Raw genomic sequence first — 23,494 nt, 5'->3', positions numbered from 1 at the left:
CCTTCCCAATATCCCATCCATCCCTGCCCTCTGGCACTGGGAAGCCATTCCCTGTGTCCTGTCCCTCCATCCCTTGTCCCCAGTCCCTCTCCAGCTCTCCTGGAGCCCCTTTAGGCACTGGAAATGGCTCTGAGCTCTCCCTGGATCCTTCTCTTCTCCAGGTGAGCACCCCCAGCTCTCCCAGCCTGGTTCCAGAGCAGAGGGGCTCCAGCCCCATCTTCATGGCCTCCTCTGGACCCATTCCAACAACTCCACAACATTCTCATCTTATGGCATAGGAGAATTTAGATATGGAGCTTTTCTTGAAGACTATGAAATATGGGTATAAAACAGCCATTTCTTGGTTCAGGAGTTTGGACTGTGGAATTTAAATCCAAACTCAGCATGATTCAGAACCTTGGTGCAACGCACATTTCTCAAGTTCTTCTCTACTGGGCTGTTTTTAAAAGCTCTAAATCTCATAGAGGAGTAGAAAAAGAAAAAAAAAAAAAAGAGAAATAAAAACCATCTGAATGTCTCATCTCCCTTCCTCCTATTTGTGTGTTGACAACTTTCCTGTTGGAAGGCGTTCACACCCTCCAGCAGGTCTTGAACTTCCACCCCGTGCCCTACAGGAAATGTTGCTGTCTGAGCACAGGGACCTGTGGCTCTGGGTCAAAAATGATGTCAGGCACCGAGGGCACCATCTGAGCACAGGCAGGGAGTGAGTTGTGCCTCTGTGCCATCATCCTGCCAGCTCACAGGAGCTGAGCAAGGTCAGGAGAGGTCGGCTTTGGAGGGGAATCAGTGAACAGAGGCTTTTCTGACTCAGGAGAGATGAGCAAGGCCTGGGGAAGGAGCTCCTGGCAGGGGCTGGAGAGGTGGGGCTGCACCTCAGCACCGTGCCATGTGCTCTTGACCCCTTCATTGAGACACAGCAAGGCTCAATTATTTACTGCCTGTAAAAGGCTTCAATAATTTCAGTAAAATGGCTTTGCAGAGCGTTTCTAGCCCATTTCCTGGAGGATCTCTGTGAAGGAGGACTATTAGAGCATCTTGGCTGAATCGACTGTTACTGGCCATTGAGTTTCACACAGTTATCCCAGCCCTGAGCTCAGTAATTCCCCTTAGATTAAAGCTTGCCTTCCAGAAAGGCTTGGTCTTTGAGGATGTCAAGGGAGACAGAAACCAGCTTTTTCCTTTAAGGCTTTTTCCAGGGGATTAATTTGGTTAATAATCCTTTATTTTGTTGTTTTCTTTTTTAAAGAAAAGTATTGAGATTTGAATTTGCCTCATAAAAGGCTTTTCTGCTTCACTTTCTGAGTCTTCTGCCACTTTAAAGTGTCCTTCTATTCTTGTTTTGACCCCTGTAAGCCAGGAATTTTCCCTTAGATTGTCAGCATTTTACAGCATGAGCCTTCATTTTTCTATGCTTTTTGTTTTCTAACAGTATAGGAAAAGCCAGTAGCAACTCCTGGCAGCTGTGCCCCCTGAGCTGCTTCTGCTTTCCATTCCAAGCCTACATCAACTCTGCCTTGGTGACTCCATCACCCACAAAATTGGAGACAAACAGGGCAGAGCACATTTTGCAGTCTGACCTTGACAATGTGAACACAGGCATCCACATCAGTACCTTTGAGTCTTTTCTCAATGATAATTCATCCATTTTACTCAGTGCCATAGTTCTAAGTGAGTCTTCATTCCCTAGAAAGACAAGAGGATGAGATCTGCAATCTGATTATTACCTGGATGGAGATACACAGTCAAAAGGGGCTTGACCCTTAGTGGAGAAAACTTATGGTTTCAATTTTTTATAAATTATTGGATTATTGGAAGGCTTGTGTAGGAAGGAATGTTAAAGACCATCTAGTCCACCCCCATTCCATGGGCATTCCACTCTCCCAGGTTGCTCAGGGTCTCATCCAAACTGTCCTTGGACAATTCCAGGGTGGGGCAGCTCCACCTTCTCTGGGCACCCTGTGCCAGGGCCTCACCACCCTCACAGGGAAGAAATTCTTCCCAATATCCCGTCTAACTCTGCCCTCTTTCAGTTTGAAACCATTTTCCTGGTCCTGTCCCTCCAGGCCCTTGTCCAAAGTCCCTCTCCAACTTTCCTGGAGCCTTTTTAGGCACTGGAAGAGGGTCTGAGGTCTCCCTGGATTTTTCTCTTCTTCAGGCTGAACAACACCCACTTTTATTCTTTTATTATTATTCAAAACCAATTCTTACTCAAGAATTACCAATTTCTTATTCAACAGATCCAGAGTAGCTATGAAGTCACTTTTAAGCTCTGCAAACACACAGCCCCAGTGCATGGCTGCAATTATTGTTCATTCAAACCATGTAATCCTCAATTTAACATCGAAGCAGTGGAAGCCTGCTAGAAAACATGACAGAAAGTAGTGGGGTCTTTTACTGGGTTCATACTGCTTACAGGGAAAAAAAGAATTTGCTGTTCTGTCTTCAATTTAGCATCAGTCTGGTCTGTGGTATAGAACAAATTGTGGAGCATGACAGCCCCTTTCATATATATATTTATATGTGTGAAGGAAGCTGACATGCTCTGCAATACACATTTGTGAGATACATTTATATACACGACTATATATGTTATCTCAGATCAAAATCATTAAATAAGCAGGTTTCCAAATTCTTGGCTGTCTTGGCAAAGACAGGACCGAGCACATTTTAATTCCTTTTCTCTTTCGGGCTGGGAATGTTGGGGGGATGCTCTGCAGCTCTGGTTGAGTTGAGATTGTTTAGTAAGCGCTGTCAGCTCCTCACTTTGATATGTTAATATGACTAAGGGTTTCCCACAATTCCCTCATGAGTGGCAGTCCTTTGCTCCGGTAGTTGTAGCAGACTGGGAAATTTCAGCGTTGCCTTTGGCTTTAGCCAACTCCCCTGCCAGTCAGAGCGTGCCACCCATAAACTGCCTGTCAATCACCCGTCACTTTGAGAGGGGCTTTCAGTCAGCCAGGGCAACTCCACTTTTTGACAATGTAATTATGGCCCTTGCATCTGCAGTAGGGGCCTGAGAGGGGCTGAGAGTTTTATTGATTGTTCAGAAGGGAAATTTATCACTGTCTCCAGCTCCATTCGCGCTCTATTCCCTGAGAAACTCTCCTGACAAGCTTCGGGAGAGAAGTTCAGCGTGGTGGCCTTGGCTGTTCTTGTGCCTTTGTCCTTCCCAGGGAAAGTGGAGAAACCAGTTTTTGTTCTGGATGTTGAGTGGGGCAGGAACTGGGTGCAGAGTGGGGATGCTGCATCAGAACAAAGAACACCCAGCCTGTCCTTGTGACAGCTGATCTTGTGGTCCTAACACTCTTATCACCGAATCCCAAAATGGTTTGGGTTGGAAGAGACCCTGAAAATCATCCAGTTCCACCCCCTGCCATGAACAGGGACACCTTCCACTATCCCAGGTTGCTCCAAACCCCATCCAACCTGGCCTTGGACACTTCCAGGGATCCAGGGACAGCCACAGCTCCTCTGGGCACCCTGTGCCAGGTCCTCCCTAACCTCATAGGGAAGAGTTTCTTCCCCATATCCCATCTAAATCCACCCTCCTTCAGCTAAAGACCGTTTATTATTGTTCTGTCCTTCCAGGCCCTTGTTTAAAGTCCCTCTCCAGCTCTCCTGGAGCCCCTGTAGACATTGGAAGGTGCTCTAAGTTCTCCCTAGAGCTTTCTCTGCTCAAGAACACCCCCAGCTCTCCCAGCCTGGCTCCAGAGCAGAGATATTGCCACACACTAAAAAAAATTTAAAGGTCTTTTCCATTTTCAACAGTCCTGAGTAGGTGATCTCATTATTCCATTGTGTCCTCTTGAAACAAACTTTGTCTCTTCCCATAAAAGACCAGCAGTTGTGTCTGGCATTTATCTAAAACTTTGTGTCAGCACTCTGGTGGGAAAGAATATGAGCTGTGAGCAACCTATTCTAGTGGAAGATGTCCCTCCCATGGCAGGGGGATGGAGCTGAATGATTTTTAAGGTCTCTTCCAACACAAAACCTCCTGTGATTCTGTGATTCTGTGAGCCTGTCCCTGAATTTTGACTAATAATATGTATCCCCTCAGTTGGATGAAAGATGTTACACTTGAGATTAAAAACGTGCTGCAATCACCTTGTCCAAACTATGAAAGGTGTGTGGTAAATAAAAAACAATGTCCTGAGAATTTTGGTTTATTAACTGATTTATTTATAACCAGGATAATTCAAACAGAGGTGTCAGCAGTCCCTTCAATGCTCTAAAATCATGGCTAGTCCTGCTACAAAGAATGTCCCTGCATTTGCAATGGAGAAAATTACATTTTTGAGGAAAATCTGCATGACTTCTATCCCAGATTTCTCTGCAGCCAAAGCAATCTGATACTTTTTCAGGGTTAGCTCAGGAAAAAAAAAAAAGTATTTTTTATCAGTTGAACCAATTATTAATTTTAATTGCTTTTAATCAATAATAAAACACAAAATATTTGTGAGCTGTGCACTGTGCTTTACAGAGCCTGTGAATTCCTCCAGAGATCAAACATTTAATCAAATGCCTCTTGCTTTGCCTCCATTAGGCAGTGTTATGTATCTGTGCTGAGCTTGAGATTGAGATCATAGACAACATGAGAGAATTTGTTCTGCTTTACTCACATATTAAAAAGAAAAGCTTCCCAGGGGAAAAAAATAGGGGAAAAAAAAAATCTGTAGCAGAGGGATTCAAGATAGGGTGCAGAGATCTGTTAGAGAAAAGATGTTTTTTTACTCCACTGAAATGTATCTATTCAGTAAATGTTATTTTTTACTACCTGGACTTCCTGATTTCCTGAGCTTGTTTCCATAGGTTGGTTTTCCTTAGGTGCCAGCTATTCTGTGTGGGGGTTGCAGGAGTCTTTTTGCCTGCTGTGACAGTGTTTTTCCTTTCCAAGACCTTGACTTTACATGATGCATTAAAGCAGATGGCTCTGGAACAGAAGGCTGAGCTGCCTTGAATCCCCTCGTGTTCACCGGGGGTAAGAAACTGCACTTAGGCACTTCCCATGGAGTAACTAATGTACAATGACTTGTGCCTTCACTTTCTTATTCACAAATATAAGATGACCATTAGATTTTAAAGACCTAGCAGATGGGGGACAAAAAAACGAGCTGGGTTCAGGGCAAGCTGCTGTGTCTTTCACAGTTTGCCCTTCTTCCTAACAGAAATGCATCTACTATCTTTGATTTAAGTTTAAATCAGTTGATTTGTTGGTGCTGATCTTAATAAGAAAAAAACATGGTGCAAAGGGGATAGAGAGATGGATGCTAATATATATTATATAATAAAGATAAATATAATATAGGTAGTAAAGATATTAATAAAATATAATACAATATACACTATACACTGGAATAGAATAGAATAGAATAGAATAGAATAGAATAGAATAGAATAGAATAGAATAGAATAGAATAGAATAGAATATATAAATAGACCATTACTAATATATTACCTTGGGATTCCTGACAGGGTGCAGGTCTGTGGGTTGTTACAAATATGGAGGCATATTATATATTAAATAATTTTCTCCTTCAAGCTTACAAATATAACATCAAAATGCCACTTCCAATTCTGGTGCCAACAAAGCCCAGGTTGTTGGCTGGAGGAAGAGAAGACCCAGAAGCAAATTCAGGGTTAATTTAGACCTTAAACAGGAGAAAGCCTGAGAAGTTTGGGCTTCCTGGGGAGGTGGTGGAGGTGTTCAAGATACAACTGGACATGGCACTCAGTGCTCCTGTTTATTTGACAAGGTAGGGATTGGTCACAGGCTGGACTCAGCCTTGAAGGTCTTTTCCAACCTGAGTGATTCTGTGATTCTGTGAAGTTTGGCAAACTGAGAGATCTGCACCCAGCCCTGGCTTCCCACAGAGCTGCAGGCTGAGCCAGGCAGGGACCCTCCCTTTGGGCTCACCCTCATTTTTCCTCTTTTCCATCACATTTTGGGGATGCAGGAAGCTGATCTGATCTTAGCCTGGCAATGGTTGTGCTGCCCACATTCCCACTCCTGCAGGGAGGTTTCCCTGTCTCGTTCCACAGCAGCACTGGAGATGAACTGGCAGTGGCACAAAGTGTCACCAGCAGTCTGCAGCTCCCTGCAGGACCCCTGTCCTTGGCTGCCAGGGCTGCAGCTCTTTGCTCCTGTTCTCTGTCTAAAGGCTTTTTCCTCCATGGCATCTCTGGCTGTGAGCTCGTCCCAGGTGTGGAGCGTGGATTTTGGTTTATGCAATGGCATAACAAGAATTTCTTTCCCCTTGTTTTCGGGACTCATGTGACTTAGCAAAGTGACTCCAGGACCTCTGATTAAAGGGAAATTTGTGCTTTTATGGGGTAGCATGCAGGGAAGGTACATTTTCTGCAATGTAAATTGTCAGAAATGGACAACAATGAGAGTTCTTATAGATCTGTTCAATCACAAAGCCCTTCCCACCCTCAGTAAGATCCTAAAACCACAGGATGGTTTGTGTTGGAAGGGTCCTTAAACTCATTTCATTCCAAAACCCTGCCATGGCAGGGACATTTTCCACCAGACCAGGCTGCTCCAAGCTCCATCCAACCTCACCTGGAACACTTCCAGGAAAAGGACATGATAATCCTTGCTTTCTCCAGGGTGCTGTTGAGAGATACTGAGGCAGAAATTCTTCAAGTGAAAACTGCAGTTTCATGAATAGGAACTTCCAGCAGGACTAGGTCACTTTCAAGGATGTTTCCTAGTGGAGAAAATACAAATTATTCAGTTTGTCCTCTTGTCCAGATGAGGTCAGGTTTTTTATTTTTGATCACGGAGAGAAGATTTGAGATCAGGTTGGACGGGGCTCTGAGCAACCTGATCCTGCTCCTTCAACAGGAGGAGGGGAGCTGGAGTAGATCACTTTAGAGGTCCCCTCCAGCCCAAACCATTCTCTGATTCCAAACTAGGATTTGAGCCCACCTGAAATACCCAGTGTGGTCCTGCTGCAGCTTCTTGTCATAGAGCTGATAATCTCTTGGGTGTCCTAAGGGTTTAGGAGCAGTTATAAATCAGGAAGGACCTTCTGTTCCACCTCGGGGCGGGGATGAAGAGCTCAGTGCAGTGGCTGTGGCAGGAGGGGGCAGGAAAGCTGCTCTGCATCTCCCCAGGAGCTGCCCACACACAGCACTGAGTCCTGCAGGACTGCACGGGGGTGGGAAGGCAGCTCCCAGCTTCAGGCAGAGATATCCCTGTCTTTCTAAGATGTGCAGCTGGTAAAAAAAACAACAACAAAAAAAACCCCTAGCAGACTCCTCTCACTGCAAAATAAGCTAAAACATGCAAATGCTTAGGGAATATACCTAGGACTGGAAATAACAGAGAGCAAAAAGAGCTGGAAATGTTCAAGTCCAGAGGGTTGACAGCTCACAGTTCAAGCAAATGTTTTTTAACACATTTGAAAAGATAACAAAGCAGCTTTTAGTCTTCTTTTTTGATTCCCTACCCTTTATGGTCAGTGACTGAACTTGTCACTGCAAGATCTGAGATAACTGTGACATTTCCAAAAAAAAATTATAAAATCCAAATTCATAAAATATTTTTCGTAGTCCTTAATTAAGGATCTGTCACTTGAAGATCCATTTGATCACAGAGAGCTGTAGCAGCACATCTCTGTGCTATCCTGACTAAAGAGAATTTCTGGAAAAGATTTTCTCTTCCTTTTAACTTAAAGAATTTTATCCATTATTATTTTTATGGTTTGTTTTATTAACTGAAACAACATCTTTGTCATGGATCTAAGAATATATTTTAAAAATCTCATCTTTTTCCTGAAGCACCAGTTTCCAATGGCTGTACTGCCAGTTATCACTTGGAAATTTGAAAATGTTAGGAATGGCCAAGCTAAATTTGGTTAGGAAGTGCATTGTGGGCCAGGAAAAGGGAATAATAATAAGGGAGTATGACAAAGGAGAGGAAACTATATTCCTAAAATAGTCTGACACCTGAAATTCTGCAGGAAAGTGTGTTGTATTTTATTACCAGAGACAATCATAGAGTCACAGAATGGTTGGGGCTGGAAGAGACCTTAAGGGTCTTCCAGTTTCAACTCCCTACCATAGGTGGGAGGTTTTTTTATATTCTTTAAAAAAATAAAAGCAGTTATAATCCATTGAATTATATTATTATGTTATTATCTTTTCTTGAAAAGTTTTTGCAGGGAAGGGTGTTTTGTTTTGTTTTGTTTTTCCTTTTTTTTTTTTTTGTAGGGCAGGAAAGCAGTTTTCTTTTCACTTTGTTCCTGGAAATTGAAAGCTCTTATTCCCATTTACACTAAAGATTTACAGTATAGCTACAACAGATTGACAGATTATCTGCAGTGTAATTTGTACATTCCCAGTAAGTAGATTTTGTGTCTGAGCCCTGCAGTTCTCATAAATTCCTTTTGTGGAATAAAGGGGTCTCATTACCTCAACTTTAAAACGCCAATAAACACTCAGAAGGGGTAAAAGAGCTTTACAGTTTGTCAACACCACAAACAACTGTGTGTTCACCACTGAGTTAATTAATTTGTGGTAAATAGGAGTGAAGATGAGATTCAGCAGGGTCCTGGGTGTCAGAGAAGGGTTCAAAGCCTGCTGCCCCATGACAAATAAGGAAGTTTTTAAGAAACATTTGAACAGCTTTTGGGAGAAAGACCAACAGACCCATGGCAGGCTTAGGACTGGAATCAGTTCTCTTAAAACCCATTAGAAGATTCCTTTTGTACCAACAGTGCTGTGAGTAAACCTTGTTCTCCATCTCTGCCTGACTCTGGATGTGACTCACACTGCTTGTTATCAGGCTTGGTTAGGAGGTTCCCAGGGTGTCTAAAGTTAGGTAACAAAATCTACTCCAAAAAGTCTGGTTTTCAGGTCAGGGACATCTGTTTTCCATGAAAGGAACTTTTCATCTTGTCACATAAACTCTTAGACTCCCATAGATTTAAGGTGGAATTCATGTAACCAAATAGAAATGTATGAAAGCTCCTTTCAGCAGGAAGAGAAGTGGGGAGGCTGTGATTGTTGAAGGCTGAAGACAGGCAGGAATTTAATGGATCAGTCTCAGTTAAAAGGAGAGTCATTTTCTGGAAAGTTGTTCCCTGTAGAGGGGGATTGGTAATAAAAATAACCAAGATATCAACACCTCCTGGTGTCCTGGCAGAGAGTGGGGGTGACTCAGGTGACACCTTCCACTATCCCAGGTTGCTCCAAGCCCTGTCAAACCTGTTCCTGGACACTTCTGGGGATCCAGGGGCAGCCACAGCTTCTCTGGGCAACCTGTGCAGGGCCTCCCCACCCTCTGACTTGAGAATTTCTTCCTAACATCCAATCTAAATCGCTCCTCTCATGGTTTAAAGCCATTTCTTTTAGTCCATCTGTAGCTGTTGGTATCCTAACACTGCTTAGGACTGGGTGAAAGCAGATAGATAAGTGAAATATCATCCCACATAGATTCATGAAATGTTTTGTGTTGGGAGCCATAAGAAATAAAATTTATGTTGTTTTTTCTCAAGAATGGCATTGTACACATCAGAATTGTCTTAATAATGTTACTGAGTCCATACAAGACTGCAAACTTCACATTAGGCTTCTAACAGAATGCATAACCAGAGTCCTGATGCCAAGATGTTCATGATTTTAAGATCTGTGATTAATTCATTTGGAATTAATTTTCAAGTCCCTTGCATTTCTAGACTGCACCATTTTGCTCTGCTCCATATTTAAGGGTGTTCTGTTAAGTCATTTAGTAAAGTGTTTTAGTAAAGTGTTCAATTCTTGTATTGCTTTTTTTGTCTGAAGGCTCTGTCCTGTACCTTTGACATGAAGTCACTTCTGCTTTAGTTTTCAAGATGTGGGTTTGTTGGTTTTTTTCCAACTCGTGGTTAGTTAATTATTAAAAATGAGTTCAATAATTGAGGAGTTATACAGATTCATCTATTTTTCAGCATTTGGAGTGTTTCTCCTCGCAGTACATTTTGGGGGATGAAATAATTTAAATACACCACAGCTGTTGGTCTTTTAAATATTTTCCCCTCAAACAGGTAATTTATTTACCTGTTGCACAGTCCAAAACCAGACATTGAAGGTTATTTTATGAACTTTGCATATTTTATCCAAGCTAGAGTTTGTTTTCAAGAGGAATATATTAAAATTAGGGCAAAGAAGCTTCAGTTATGGTCCCTCATTGACACCAGAAAGGTGTCACTGACCATATCTTGTGTGTTACTTGTGCTGCTGGAAATAGAGGAGATTCTGACCTGGAGGTGTTGTATGTGGGAATATAAATGGGAAGAAAGGAAATGGATAAATGTGTTGCTTAGGGACATGGTTTGGTGGTAGACATGGAAGAGCTGAGTTAATGGTTGGACCTGATGGTTTCACAGGTCTTTTTTAAATTTTAATGATTTTATGATTCTAGGAAAGTGGAATCTACTAGACCTGTTTGTTTGGTTGGTTTGGTTTTCCCTAACAAAAATATACTGAACTTATTGGAAAATGGAAGTAAATTATGAACATGCAGAAAAATATCCCATCCCAGCTAGATCAGGTGAAACAAACCGTGGAATGGGAGACAGGTAGCTGAACTCAGTAAGAGTTGAAAATAAGAAAAAGGAAATAAAGGAAATGAAGGAATGCTTGGATGCCTTGAATATATTCTTTTAGAAGAAAAAACACACAAAAAATTGAGAAAATTTTCCTGAAAAAAATTTTGAGTCAGAGCTTGAAAAAAAGCCTGAAAAAAAGCCTTTTCCTTTGGAGCATGTTTTGAATGCAGAATGGTGTTTCCCACTCCTTAGTGACAAGAGCTGCTGCCCAGCAGTGCTGCTGCAGAGTGTGTGTGACAGATGAACTCCACAGGGGTCACTTGTGTGTCTGGACACAGATGCACGAGAACACACATTAGCACAGGCACACAAATCAACACTGTAAACAAAATGTCCAGAGCTGGAGAGAGATTGTGCTGTGCTCCACATGCAGATGGCTGCTGGCAGTCCTTGGCTTTTATGCCAGTCCTAGAAATTCATGAGAATGGCTCAGTGGAAGAAGGTAAATGAGTAGAGATGAAGAGAGTGCTGCTGGTAAAAGAATGCACATAGGATGATATTAAGAGGGGTTTTTGAGTTGTTTTGAGGATGTGGTCTTTGATGTCTGTGCCTGTGAAGGTTGGAAGGTGGGTTTTGGCTATGCCTGCATTAGAAAACAGTGTGGCCCCATAGAAGCAGAACTGTGGGGTGAGTGATGAATGTGGATAAAGGTTCCACATGTTCTGGGGGATACTACAGAGTCATTCCAGTCTGGATCCCTTGGCATCTACAGTGTCCTCTGTGTCTGACTGCATTTCAGCTTCTGCATTGGCTTCACAGAGTCCCAGCATGGGTCAGGCTGGAAGGAAGCACACCTAGTCCTTCCTCCCTGCTCCAGCAGGGCCATCCCAGAGCACAGGGATTGTGTCCAGACAGGTCTGGAATATCCCCAGTGAGGAGACTCCACTCCCTCTCTGGTCTCTGCTCAGTTCTCGGTCACTGCACTGGGAAGTTCTTCCTCCTGTTCAGGTGGAACTTGCTGGGATCAATCCCTGCCCATTCCTCTGGTGCCATTGCTGGATCCCCATGGAGCAGAGCCTGGGCCCTGCTCTGAGCCCTCCCTGCTCACAGGGACACCCAGGGATGAGGTCCCCTCTCAGCTGGGGCTCCCCTCGAGGCTGAACAGCCCCAGCCCCCTCAGCCTTTCCTGGGCAGGGAGATGCTCCAGTCCCTCCATCATCTTTGTCACTGGGCACTGCACCCATTCCAGGAGCTCCAGGTCTCTCTGGTCCTGAGGAGCCCAGAACTGGACACAGCACTCCAGATGTGCCTCCCAGGGCAGAGCTGAACAGGAGGAGATCTGTTGGATTCCTTCCAGAACTGTTTGTAACATGAACTGAAATACCTTAAATGAAGGATGTCTGGGAGATTTTCATAACTAGAATTGGAGCAGTTTTGAGTTTGATTTAAGAAAATGTAATAATACAGAAGTATCTCAGGTTTAGATGCCCATCATTGACACACAGACTAGGTACTCACTTGTACTTCAAGATAAAAGAGTACAAAGATTTGATTCTTCTGTGATTCTGCTGTGAATTCATTGTCTTGGACGTGCTACTTCTTATTTCCATCTTCATTAAGGAAATGGTTGGGTCACTAGAACATAAGTAATGAGGACACTGGAGTATAAGGAGTGAGAAAGTGAAACAGGATATGGACAAAGAAGTTTGCTTAATTTGAAAATTATTTATTGGGTGCAACCTCTACACTCAGTGATTTCTGCTATTATTACTGTCCTGCAGTGTGACCAGGGAGGACAGGAATTTGCTGTGGGCTAAAGGTAGATGATGACCTATTGCAAGGGAGGGAAGGAAAAGTATTCTAAAGGTGGATGTGTGACACACACGCTCTCCCCTGGTGGTGTTCAGTGTTGGACCTCACTGGACCAATCTGTTCCAAAGCCTGAGAGGGATAAGGAAATGTCAAAAGTTAAAGGAAACTTCGTTAAGTGAAGAAAGGAGGGTTACAGGGCAAGATTTTTCATTGTTGGGGCTTGTTATACACAGGTTTCATAGAACCATTGAATTACTGAAAGGTTTTTACTGGAAGGAACCTTAAAACCAGCTCATTTTGACCCCTGTGATTGACAGGGACACCTCCACTGTCCAGCCCAGCCTTGAACCAGGAGCATGCTGCTACTCTTTGTTTGTTTGTTTTAAATTAAATGTCTTGCTTTTCAACTTTTTTTGCTTGTTCTTTTCAGGCTGGATGCCCAAAGTAGTTTCCACACACTTGCAATCATCAGCTAACGCTAGTGACACACGATTAGTGCTCCAGGAACCTGTTGATTGGCAACCTGGTGAGGAAATCCTGGTGGGAAGTTCAGGCCTTGGAGATGCAGAGCAGCAGGAGGAAGTGGCTGTTATCCAGTCTGTGAACAGCACGGAGCTGCACCTTAGATCACCCCTCAGGTATCCTTTCGGGAGCCAAGGAGATCTTTATAGAGCAGAGAGCTAAACAAGGAGAAAATTTGATCAAAGTCAGGATTTGCTGTTCCCTGTGGGACATAATAACTATATAAATCCCTTTAACAGAGGTGGCCAGTGATATTTCAGTTCCTCACTCCCCCTAAAGGTAGTAGATGTTCAATCCTGAATGTTTAAATTCTGTATCACGCCCTTGAACTCAGAAAACCTTTGAAGCAGAAAACACTGGTGGCCAGTAAAGTCCAGTGGAATCAGTATAGGAATGACAAAGAAATTTCCTGCATAGTCAATTTCTTGAGAAAGTGCATTTTTTCACAAGAAATGTATGATTTGTGTCAAAAAATATCCTCTCTTCTTGACTGATTTTCTTAAGTAATAACTCAAAGTGAATTTTTTCACTATGGAAATCTGCTTCCATATTTCCAGTGAGTGTTAATTTCACTGTCTTACACCCTCCTCATCTACTGTGCTTGGAGATCTTAAACTGTCTGAAAACAACTTCTTATCATCTCCAGTGTTGAAACACATTGTCTGTCTAGAGGCAACCTAACTCCAATGTCCAGGAAGTTTAAGGGTATTATTTCCAGAAATAATTTGGGCTTGAGTAAAAAGGTCCTGATGGTTCACCCAAACATGTTTTGGGAAGATAATTCAAAAAATTAGAAAGCTGAAATATATTGCTGTAAATATCATAGAATCATAAACCATCCTAATTTGGAAGGGACTCACAAGGATCATTGAATCCAGTTCTTGGCCCTGCATAGGGAAATTCCAAAATCTTCACCATGTGCCTGGAAGTGTTGTCCAAGTCTTTCTTTGAGCTCTGGCAACCTTGGAGCTGTAACCACTTCCCTCGGGGGCCTGTTCTAGAGCCCAACCACTCTCTGGATGAAAATCCTCTTCTTAATAACACAACACAATATAATATTATGTACATAATCTAAGGTAGGTTTGAGCCCTTGTGAAACAAGAAGATGAAAGCAAACATTAGACATGGAAAAGCCTATCTAGCACTGGATGTGCCACTGTCCCATCTGAGAAAAATACTAAAACCAGCTCTGAATTTGGGAGGTTATGATCATAAACATAAATAACAAGAAATCATAAATATAATTCTCTCAGTCTGGCAGGAGCAGACATTAATTTTTATCTTTTGTTAGGTACCCCCACAGTGCTGGAGAGGGATGGGGCAATGGCCGAGGTCTGCCTCCAAGTACTGTGGTGGCACTGATCAGCAGAAGGGTTGTTGTTCAAGGAAATGTCACACTGGAGAGGATGTCCCACCTCAGGCAATGTGCAAATGCAGGTGAGGAGGTCTCAACTCACAGAAATGTACGGAGGAGGAAAACTGCTCCGTTAAACTCCCATCGTGGCAGCATCACTGTGTATTGGAACTCTTTCTTCCCAGGATAACTTTGAGACATTCCAGTGCCAGGAAAGAGAGTTTGTCTTTCCAAACATTGTTTGACATTGAAGTGTGAAGTCTTGGGAGTTGAACTGCACTTCATTGTAATATCTCAGATGTATTATTTTCACACTGTTGTTTCAAGCCATCTTGGGAAAGACCCTTTAGTTTTGCCTGAGCCTAAGGGTGTAGAAAAGAAAGTATCTTCTGAAAACATGTTTCAGTGTACATAATATATTAAATTTTTAATTGTGTTTACTATTTAGTCACTTTAAGAAGAAGGAAAAACAAAACAGCTCAACGCTGTTTGTACGCTTTAGTGTAAAATATTGAGATGTTGTTTAGTGTTTAGGGTTGCCAAGGAAAAAATAACAGGTGATGCATAGTGTATCACTGGTGAAAAACTGTTAAATACATCAGCTCTCCTTTAGTTTCACCTGTATGAAATGCCATGGAGTTTGACAGGTGGATTCCTGATTTACACCATCTCTTCAGGAAGCAGAATCAGACACAGTGATTATAATGTGAGGAGAGTTAAGTTATCTGGCTACCCAGGTGTAAGGTTTCCTTTAAAAAAAAGTGCCTTGGGCTTTCAGACTGTGACACAAGACTTCATTTGATATCCAGCAACCAACTGCTTATATTACTCATGGATTTATGGTCCATTTGGTGTGGAACTCATAAATACAGGCTCTGAAATGCACTAACCATTTGAGGTTTTTATTTGCGTTAAAGGATAGGAGGATTTCTCAGAGGAGTCACCAGAAGAGGAGTGAGCAGTGTTTTTTTGTGGTTAATTTAACTTCTTTAAAAGAAAAATGAGCATTACTGGGCATCAGCAGGCAGTGCTGGAATTTGAGATCCCCTCTGCTCTTCCACTGAACAAGCCCAAGTAACACATTCATAGTCTGAATCTCTCACACCAGTGGAAAGGTCTTTCAGGAATTTTACCCAGCCCTATGATTTAATTTTTTGTCATAGCATGGAATCCAAGAATGGTTGGATTGGAAGGGAAGTTAAAGCTCATCTTATTCCACCCTCCTGCCCTGGGTAGGGCCACCTTCCACTATCCCAAGCCCCATCCAGCCTGGCCTTGGACACTTCCAGTGCTCCAGGGGCAGCCACAGCTTCTCTGGGCACTCTGTGCCAAGGCCTCCCCACCTCCTCACAAGGAAAAATTTCTCTCTAATCTCTATTTTTGTCTCAAAACTGTGAGTAGTAACAGCTCTCCATCCATCTGCAGGGAGATTGAGGAGAGCAGAGTTTTAAAGAAACGGCAAAATGCTTCTTTTCAGTTTAGTTCTGTGAATTCATGCCCAATCTCCTTTTCCAGAAACTCACCTAAGTGAAATCAATTTCAAATCCCTCTTTATGCATACAATTATCTACAATTAACTCCAAGGAGCTGTCCAAGACATAAAACTACAGCTTCATGCTTGTCTTGATACATTTCCCTCCAAAATGTCCAGACTTTTAGGGAGAGAACCATGACAGTATTTTGAGGGAGCATCAAAAACGTTTGCCTGCGTTGTTTTTGGGCTCATGTTTCAGATCCTGGTTGGTGGTGGAGTCTCTGGGTCAGCGGGGCTGATCTCCCTCTGCACACCCCACCCCATGGGGAGGGTGGCACTCACAGCTCTGGCTGGGTCCTGTCCTAGGTGGCTCTGGGTGTTTGTACAAGAGAAGTGAGAGGCAGCTGGGCTCTCGGGACCTGGGAGCCGTCGTGGTTGTGGAGGCCTTCCAGGGACAGGCGAGTCGGCTCCAGCTGGAGGGGGTCCAGTTCCGCCACGTGGGCCAAGTGTTCCGGCCCCACCGCAGCGCCCTGACTGTCACTGGCAACACCTGGATGGCAGGTGAGTGTCTGAACTCGAGACACCCGCCTTCTCCTGCCCAGAGCTGGGCCAGGCTCCCTCAGAACCTGCTAGGCTCTTGAGAAACTTGACAAAATGGATTGCTAAATGGGAAAAAAAAGCCCCTCATCTCTAGTCCATTTCCAAGTGACAGAGTGGTTTCACCTGCTTCACTTCCTTTGTATTTCTGCTTCTTCATAAAATAATATTTTTTTTTTTTATGCTACACTGCTCTTTTGATGTAGAAGAGAGTAGCTCTGGAAATGAATGCACTCATACACTATGAGGGAGCCCAAAAATGGCTCAGGGCTGGCTAGTTGCAGGGACCAACATTTAATTTTATCACCCAGAGGTTAAGGAACATATTAAGTTCTTTTGAATTTGTCACTGTAAAGTGCCAAATTAATCTCTGTGGAAGTAGCAGTGAGGGCTCCAAAGACTGGTGGTGGTAGAGGCAAGTTAGGTGGGCTCAGAAAGAGTTTCAAGGGTGCTGGATGGATTTTCCCTTCCAGATAAGCTATATGTGCACCTCTCACAGAATCATAGAATGGTTTGGTTTGGAAGGGACCTAAAAAGATCATCAAGGTGCAACCCCTCTGCCATGGACAGGGACAATTATTTCCTGTGCCATCTTCATCACTGAGTGAGGGTCAGAACATCCTGGGGGCAGATGGCAGCACTGGCCAGGATCTGGATGATGGGAAGCTCACCATGCCTGCCTAGAGAAGGGGTACAAAATATCTGCCCTCAATCTGCAGGGTGATTTTTGCTCCCACCACTCACTTCTTTCCAGACTCTTACATCCATGGGTGCTGTGTTCTGGACTCCTTTGGCCAAGGCCTCCGTCTGGCCGGGATCTCCAACCTCAGTGTGGACAGCAATGTTTTCTACAACATTTCAGGCCATGGGATTCTCCTGGGTAAGTGAAGCAGGCAAATGTCTACACTGCATGCAACAGCAGCTTGTGCTGCTTCCCATTTGCATGAAAATGCCTTTGGAGGAAAGAATGGCAGATCATTAACTGCACTCTGAGAACTTCAATCACATCTTCTGCAATTTCTGGTGTCAGTGGATTTGGAATAAACTCCCACATTTCCACACACAGCTCCTAACAGCTGCTTCCATTTGACCCGCTCTCTTCCTTCAGGTCAGTCTTCACTTGATTGGGATCAATTATTTTTCCATGAAAAAATAATAGATTTATTTTTAGGGGATTGATTAATCTGTCTTTGGAGAAGTGTCATTATGCAATATTTAAGACCACAGCTCAGTGAAGCATTCAGGAGCATATTACCTTTAACTTCAGTCATTTGATGTCACAGATAATGGAATGAAAGCATATGTTAAAAGATAACCAGAGGATTTAGCACTTAAATAAATCGGAGCTTGGAGCAACAAAACTGTTAAACAACAAAATATTTCTCCTAACTAACCATCAGGAGACTGACTTGAAGCATCTTCTGCTGGGATCTCATGTTGCCTGAATACCTAAAGATATAGCTCGATTTTTGTTTTCCATAAGAGATGGGATAAAAATGACCAATTATGAGATAAACAGAGGGGAAAAAAAGAAAGCCTTCAGTTCTGATCCTGCAGTTCCCCACACACATCGAGTCCCTGTGCTGGTGCTGTGTATAAACATAATGAGGAGTGATATATCATGATTTAAACAGGGAAGTTTATAAACCCAATGTGATATACACACCTTGCTGATGAGGAGAGCTGGCTCAGAGAGATGCAGGACTGGCCCAAGCTGATGTACAGAACCCTTGCAGCCACGGAAAGCAGAGCAGGACCTCCAAGCTGCTGCCATTCCTTGGCTCACTCATGTTGGGATCTATGTTTTAATTAAAACTCTGAGCTGAGCTGAAGTTTCAGCCTGAATGCACCTTATCCTCAAGATGCTTTTAATGGCTTCACTGTCAGCAGCTCCAGAGGGTCTGATGGATTCATTTATGTATAATTTTGTTGCCTGTGAAGGAATATTTATTATAGCTGGCTCTTTGCAGCTCTGGAATTGGATTCTCTCAGTGATTACACCTAAAATCCTTATCTTCAGAGGGTTTGAAAGACCATCACAAAATGTCATTCTGGGCTTAAAATTATTGACACACAAGGTCTAAGTTTGAAAGCCAAAACCTCAAAATCCTGTACAGCTGTCAAAAGGACTTCTTTAGGATCCTGTTCATGCTCTGGCAGTAGCATTGTTTGTAGTACATATAGACTGGAAAAAATTGAGAAAGTGGATTCCCTCAAAAGACTGAGAAAAGGCTAAAAGTATTTATTGCAGTCCCAAAAACCAAAGGCATGGCTTTTCTTGTGAAGTGGCTTCTATTTGGGATAGCAGTGATTTGGGAAGGGATCTGTATTATGAATAGAACCTGAGCAGTTGTATTTGAACATAATGACTTCTGTTGGATAGAAAAAATTAAATGGATGTGGTTTCCTCCTAAATAGGCCAGAGAGAATGGCCTATGCATACATTCCAGTCAAGATTCCACTTTGTATTCTGCTGCCAAAAGAGCAGCAGTGCTGATCATAGAGTCATGGAGTCACTGAGGTTGGAAAAGGCCTTCAGGGTGTTCCTTGTTCTGGAAGTTCACCCGTTAAACTGGGCCTGCCCATCCCGCCACTGAACCCTGCCCCAGGTGCCGTGTCTCCATGGCTGCAAACGCTTCCAGGGATGGCGACTCCACCACTTCCCTGGGCAGCCTGTTCCAATGCCTGACCACCCTTTAGGTGAAGAAATCTTTACTAATATCCAACCTAAACCTCCCCCAGAGCAACCTGAGGCCGTTTCCCCTTGTCCTATCAATGTCTCCTTATTTGGATTTGCAATGTATGGGAATGTCCACTCCTTGCCATTGGGTGGCCCCCATTTCTTTACGATCATAAAAAATATTTATTTTGCTTTCTTCTTCCTACTTCTATACTGTAACTAGATCTGGGGCACCCCAAGAGTCTTGTGTTGTCTGATCAATTGGCTGATTGATTTTTTCCCTTTCTCTTCTCCTACTCCATTGCTTGGGGGTGAAACCCCCACTTTTGTGCAGAGGTGCACCAGGTGTTTTTCAGCATGTTTAGAAATTTTCTTCCATATAAGTAGGGCACTAAACAGAGAGAGGAGATAAAGAAGACTTTGAATTCTAATACTGCCAGGAGCATGCCTGTGTGTGCATAAGTGAGCCTCTTTCCCACTCTGAACCACTCTGAATCTGTTTTCCCAACTGCAAACTGGCTTTATAATACACATTTTATTTATTTTCACCAGAAGCTTGCAGTCCAGAACATATATGTGGTATAGTCACATGTAATACCTCATACAGGGAAATATATGTGAATATAACACCTGGACTTGCGTGTATTGAAATGAGTATCATGATAATAGAAGGTTTTCAGCTATATGTATATATTGGTTTATTTTTCTTTTTTTCTTCCTCTTATTTTTTTACATTTTTATCTTTTTTTTTTTTTTTTTTTTTACACCTTCATATTGTTTTCTTTTAAAGGTGAGGGGCTAGAAGAGGAGAACAAAATCAGTAACAACATAGTGATTGGACTTTCTGTAAGTGATGGTTTATCCAATATTGAAACACTGTCACCAGCAGGGATCTACATCAGGGCTCCTGCCAGCCACATCAGGGTAAGAAGTTCTGGTATAAGACATAACATTTCCTTTCTAATCAAAGGTATCAGAAAGACACAGAGCTTCATTTATCTGGGAAACAAAAAACACAGTATTTGTTTCTTGAGCTGTCAGAACCTCTGCTTGTGATGGGATATTGAAACAAGTGCATATTACAAAATAAATTATGTTCCTGGGTAAATTTATTACTGGGAATTTTGCTGTGTTCGAGTGGAATGGAATATTACAGTGAGATAATTCATCCTGAGGTACTTTAAAAATTTGTTTTATTATGTAATGCTCACAGATTCAGAAAAAATTGAAAAAGTTTAGTCTCAGTTTCTCTAGAATTTCTGCCATTATTAAAAAAACCCCTCAATTTTAATGGACTGACTACAGAAACACTTAAATTCAGCAGCATCAATTGCACTTCTGTCTGGATTTAAAATCACATTGAGCATACAGCTAAAGATTTGCATTCCAGGGTGAGAAAGAGAACGTTTCCTGTCCTATAAAAATGACATTGATTTTGAAAGAAACAAAGCTTCCCTATCCTAAATAGCAATAAAACATCAGGTTTTTAAAGGGCTAATAGCTTAATAGCCACACATGACAAAGCTGAGCTCAGAAAAAAATATTTTTATTCACTAATTCTCTGATGCTTTCTCTTAGTTCTCTTTTTTGGTCTTACATTTCAGAATAAAGAGTCACTTTCATGTGTTTCGTGGAAAAATGATTTTCATCAACTTCAAACCACTTTTCCTTCCCAACTATTTTAAGGAATTACATTGAAACTGACCTTTCTTAAGACACTTTCAGTAGTGAAAAATGCATATTTTCATTTAAAAAATAATCCTAACCTGTTCTATTGTTAACCTCCAGTAACCAAACCAATTACTGTTTGTGAAGACCTAATCACCCCCGGGGCTTCTGCTCCGTGAGGAAAGATTTGCACCTGAATTTGAAGGTGAAAAAGAGACCAACACATTTCCTATGTTTTTATGAAGACAGGACCACCAAGGAAGGAGGAGAGAATATTTCTGCAATTCCCTTGAGGCCATATTTATCGTTTTTAAGGCCATCAAATGCGGTTTAAAAATACAGCAACTAGGCAGGATCATGAGAATTTCAGCTCCACTAAACACAGAGTTTTGTACTGTCATGCACTGACTTACCCTGGAGCTGCTGACTCCATTGCCAGTGGCTCAGCTTTTGAAAAGGTTTGCTGCAATTACCTCCACGGGTTCCTGGGAGCTGGCTGTGCTGGCTTTTCAGCACATTTATTTATCCCTCTCTGCTCACGTGAGTTTACAGAGATAAAGCTACAGCTGTGGCTGTGTACCCCAATATCAGGGGGTCCTTTCTGCTCTCCGGAGATGTGCTGCTCCAGGCAGGGTAGCAGATGGCCCTCAGATGGTTGCTGATAACCATCATCATCTCGAGGACTGGAATATTTGAGGAGTTGCAGCAGCAAAAGGAAAACTCGGAGAAGTTGACCATCTTAAAATTGTTATTAACTGCACTTACTGTACAACAGGAGCAAACAGGACCTCTTTGCTCAGGAAGAGAGCAAAGCACAGGGATATTGAGAGAAAAAAAATCACATTTTTCCCAAGCAAAAGAACTGTGGACTTTTTCTCAGTGCAATAATAATCACTAAATTCCAGGGGTGCTGGTCCAGCACCAGCATTATGATGTTGTAGTCTTAGCACATTTTCGCTCATGACAATTCTCAGGTCAAATGACTCAATCTTTTTAGGTATTTATAATCCTAGTTTATTGGGAAAGCTTGAAGAATGTTATGGGAAAGGCTCATCTTCCACCTGGTTCCCAGGCCAGAACAGGTGATAGAAATTTTCCCAGTTTAGAATTTTATTTTAGGTGTCTGTCAGTATTTTTGTTTATTGGTTTTGTGTTTTTTAAAATTATTTTATTTTATTTTATTTTATTTGATTTGATTTGATTTGATTTGATTTGATTTGATTTGATTTGATTTGATTTTGTTTTGTTTTGCTTTATTTTATTTTATTTTATTTATTTATTTTTAATTTTTTTATTTTATTTTATTTATTTTATTTATTTTATTTTATTTTATTTTATCATTTTATTTATTTTATTTTATTTTATTTTTATTTTATTTTGTTTTGTTTTGTTTTGCTTTATTTTATTTTATTTTATTTATTTATTTTTAATTTTTTTAATTTTTATTTTATTTATTTTTTTTTATTTTATTTTATTTTATTTTATCATTTTATTTATTTTATTTTATTTTATTTTTATTTTATTTTCAGATTTCCATCTTTTGATTGCTGGTTTTAAATTTATTGGCTGCAATCTTTAAGGCAGGGGCTGCAGAGAGCTCTGGGTCCAAACTGTGTAACATCTTCTGTGCATGATGGCTTAAGCCTTTCTGCAGTGAGACCTGCAATAATATTTTCATTAACTACTCAATTTACTTGGGAGCCTAAATTTGCATTGGTGGCTGAAGAGCTTAAATTTCCTTGAAATTCAGTGGTGGCCTAAACGGTGTGGAAATTGGGACAGAGCAGTCACTCAAACCTACAAAGGTTTGAGCCTACAAAGACATTTGGAGACCCAGTTCCCACCGATTTCCATTTGACTTAAGCTCTTAAGTGCACTTAAGTGCTCTTAAGTGAATCAGGCTGTTAGATGAAATTTTATACTTGGACAGTATGAGTGCAAACTGATTATTACAAGGTTAGTACAATTTTTTTTTAAACACAGTGTGTAAGCCCAGGTTATCACTTTTTACAGTCACAGACAATCTCATTAGCAGGCTGGTTTCTTGCCTTTTAAGTGCTATCAGTGCAAGGAACAGGAGATGCTCCTCTGTGATATTGTGATATTTTTCTCACTGAAACATCCACCCCATGTCCTTGGTTTTCTTTATGCGTGCAGGAAAAATACTTTAAAAGAAGGTTTTTATCTTTTTTCTCTTGGCTCTCTCAGGCCTAGTGAGTTTTGGCCTTTTTGTTGTTCCAATCCATAAACATTCAATGCCTTGAAATCCCAGAGCCAGCGGTGCTCATGCATAGCAACATATGGACTGGGTTTAAGAAATGCAGCAAGATCCTCCCTTTCCTTTCTTGCCTTGGTGTTGAGGACTGGGAAACAGCTCTGCTGAATGAGCAGGGTGGAGCTCAGCCGGTGTCTCCGTGTCACAGGGGTGACTGATGGTCACACTGCTGGTAAAGGCATTTGTTCCCTAGTGTCACCCCATCCAGCCATTCTCCACAGCACCAAAGAGGAGGGGCTGCATCTGTCTGGCACTGTTTTCCCACCGTTTCATCCCTGCAGAGATCTTTTCCAAACCCTTTCCTGCAAATTGTTCCCACATCGAAACGGGCACCGTGTGGGTACTACTCACATCCTGCCAGGTCAGAAACTGTGGGAATGGTTCTGGCAACACAGTCCAGAACTTTTATGTCGTCTTTAAGGTCAACAGTTGGAGTGCCACCTATCTAAAGGAAATTGATGAAACATTTACACCAGCAGAGTTGTACGGTTAAGAGACACTTAAACCGTCAGCCACTTGATTTTACTGACTCGCAGCGCATACCTCCAGGTATTTGGCATGCTCAGGGAGGTAATTT

General features: G+C 42.0%; 1 protein-coding gene across 1 annotated transcript in view; it reads left to right on the top strand.

Moving 5' to 3' along the window:
* The window catches only part of PKHD1 (PKHD1 ciliary IPT domain containing fibrocystin/polyductin), a 245,082-nt gene that overhangs the window by 99,975 nt on the left and 121,613 nt on the right, over positions 1-23,494 (top strand). Inside the window, exons 39-43 of the mRNA XM_033512946.1 lie at positions 12,778-12,985; positions 14,161-14,306; positions 16,064-16,258; positions 17,049-17,174; positions 19,765-19,898. Coding sequence (XP_033368837.1) covers positions 12,778-12,985; positions 14,161-14,306; positions 16,064-16,258; positions 17,049-17,174; positions 19,765-19,898 — 809 coding nt within the window. The remainder of the gene's footprint in view (positions 1-12,777; positions 12,986-14,160; positions 14,307-16,063; positions 16,259-17,048; positions 17,175-19,764; positions 19,899-23,494) is intronic.

Source organism: Parus major, chromosome 3 (assembly GCF_001522545.3).
Source record: "Parus major isolate Abel chromosome 3, Parus_major1.1, whole genome shotgun sequence".
Classification (NCBI taxonomy): domain Eukaryota; kingdom Metazoa; phylum Chordata; class Aves; order Passeriformes; family Paridae; genus Parus; species Parus major.
Note: the sequence above shows the minus strand (reverse complement) of the source record. Positions and strands in the feature narration are given on the sequence as shown.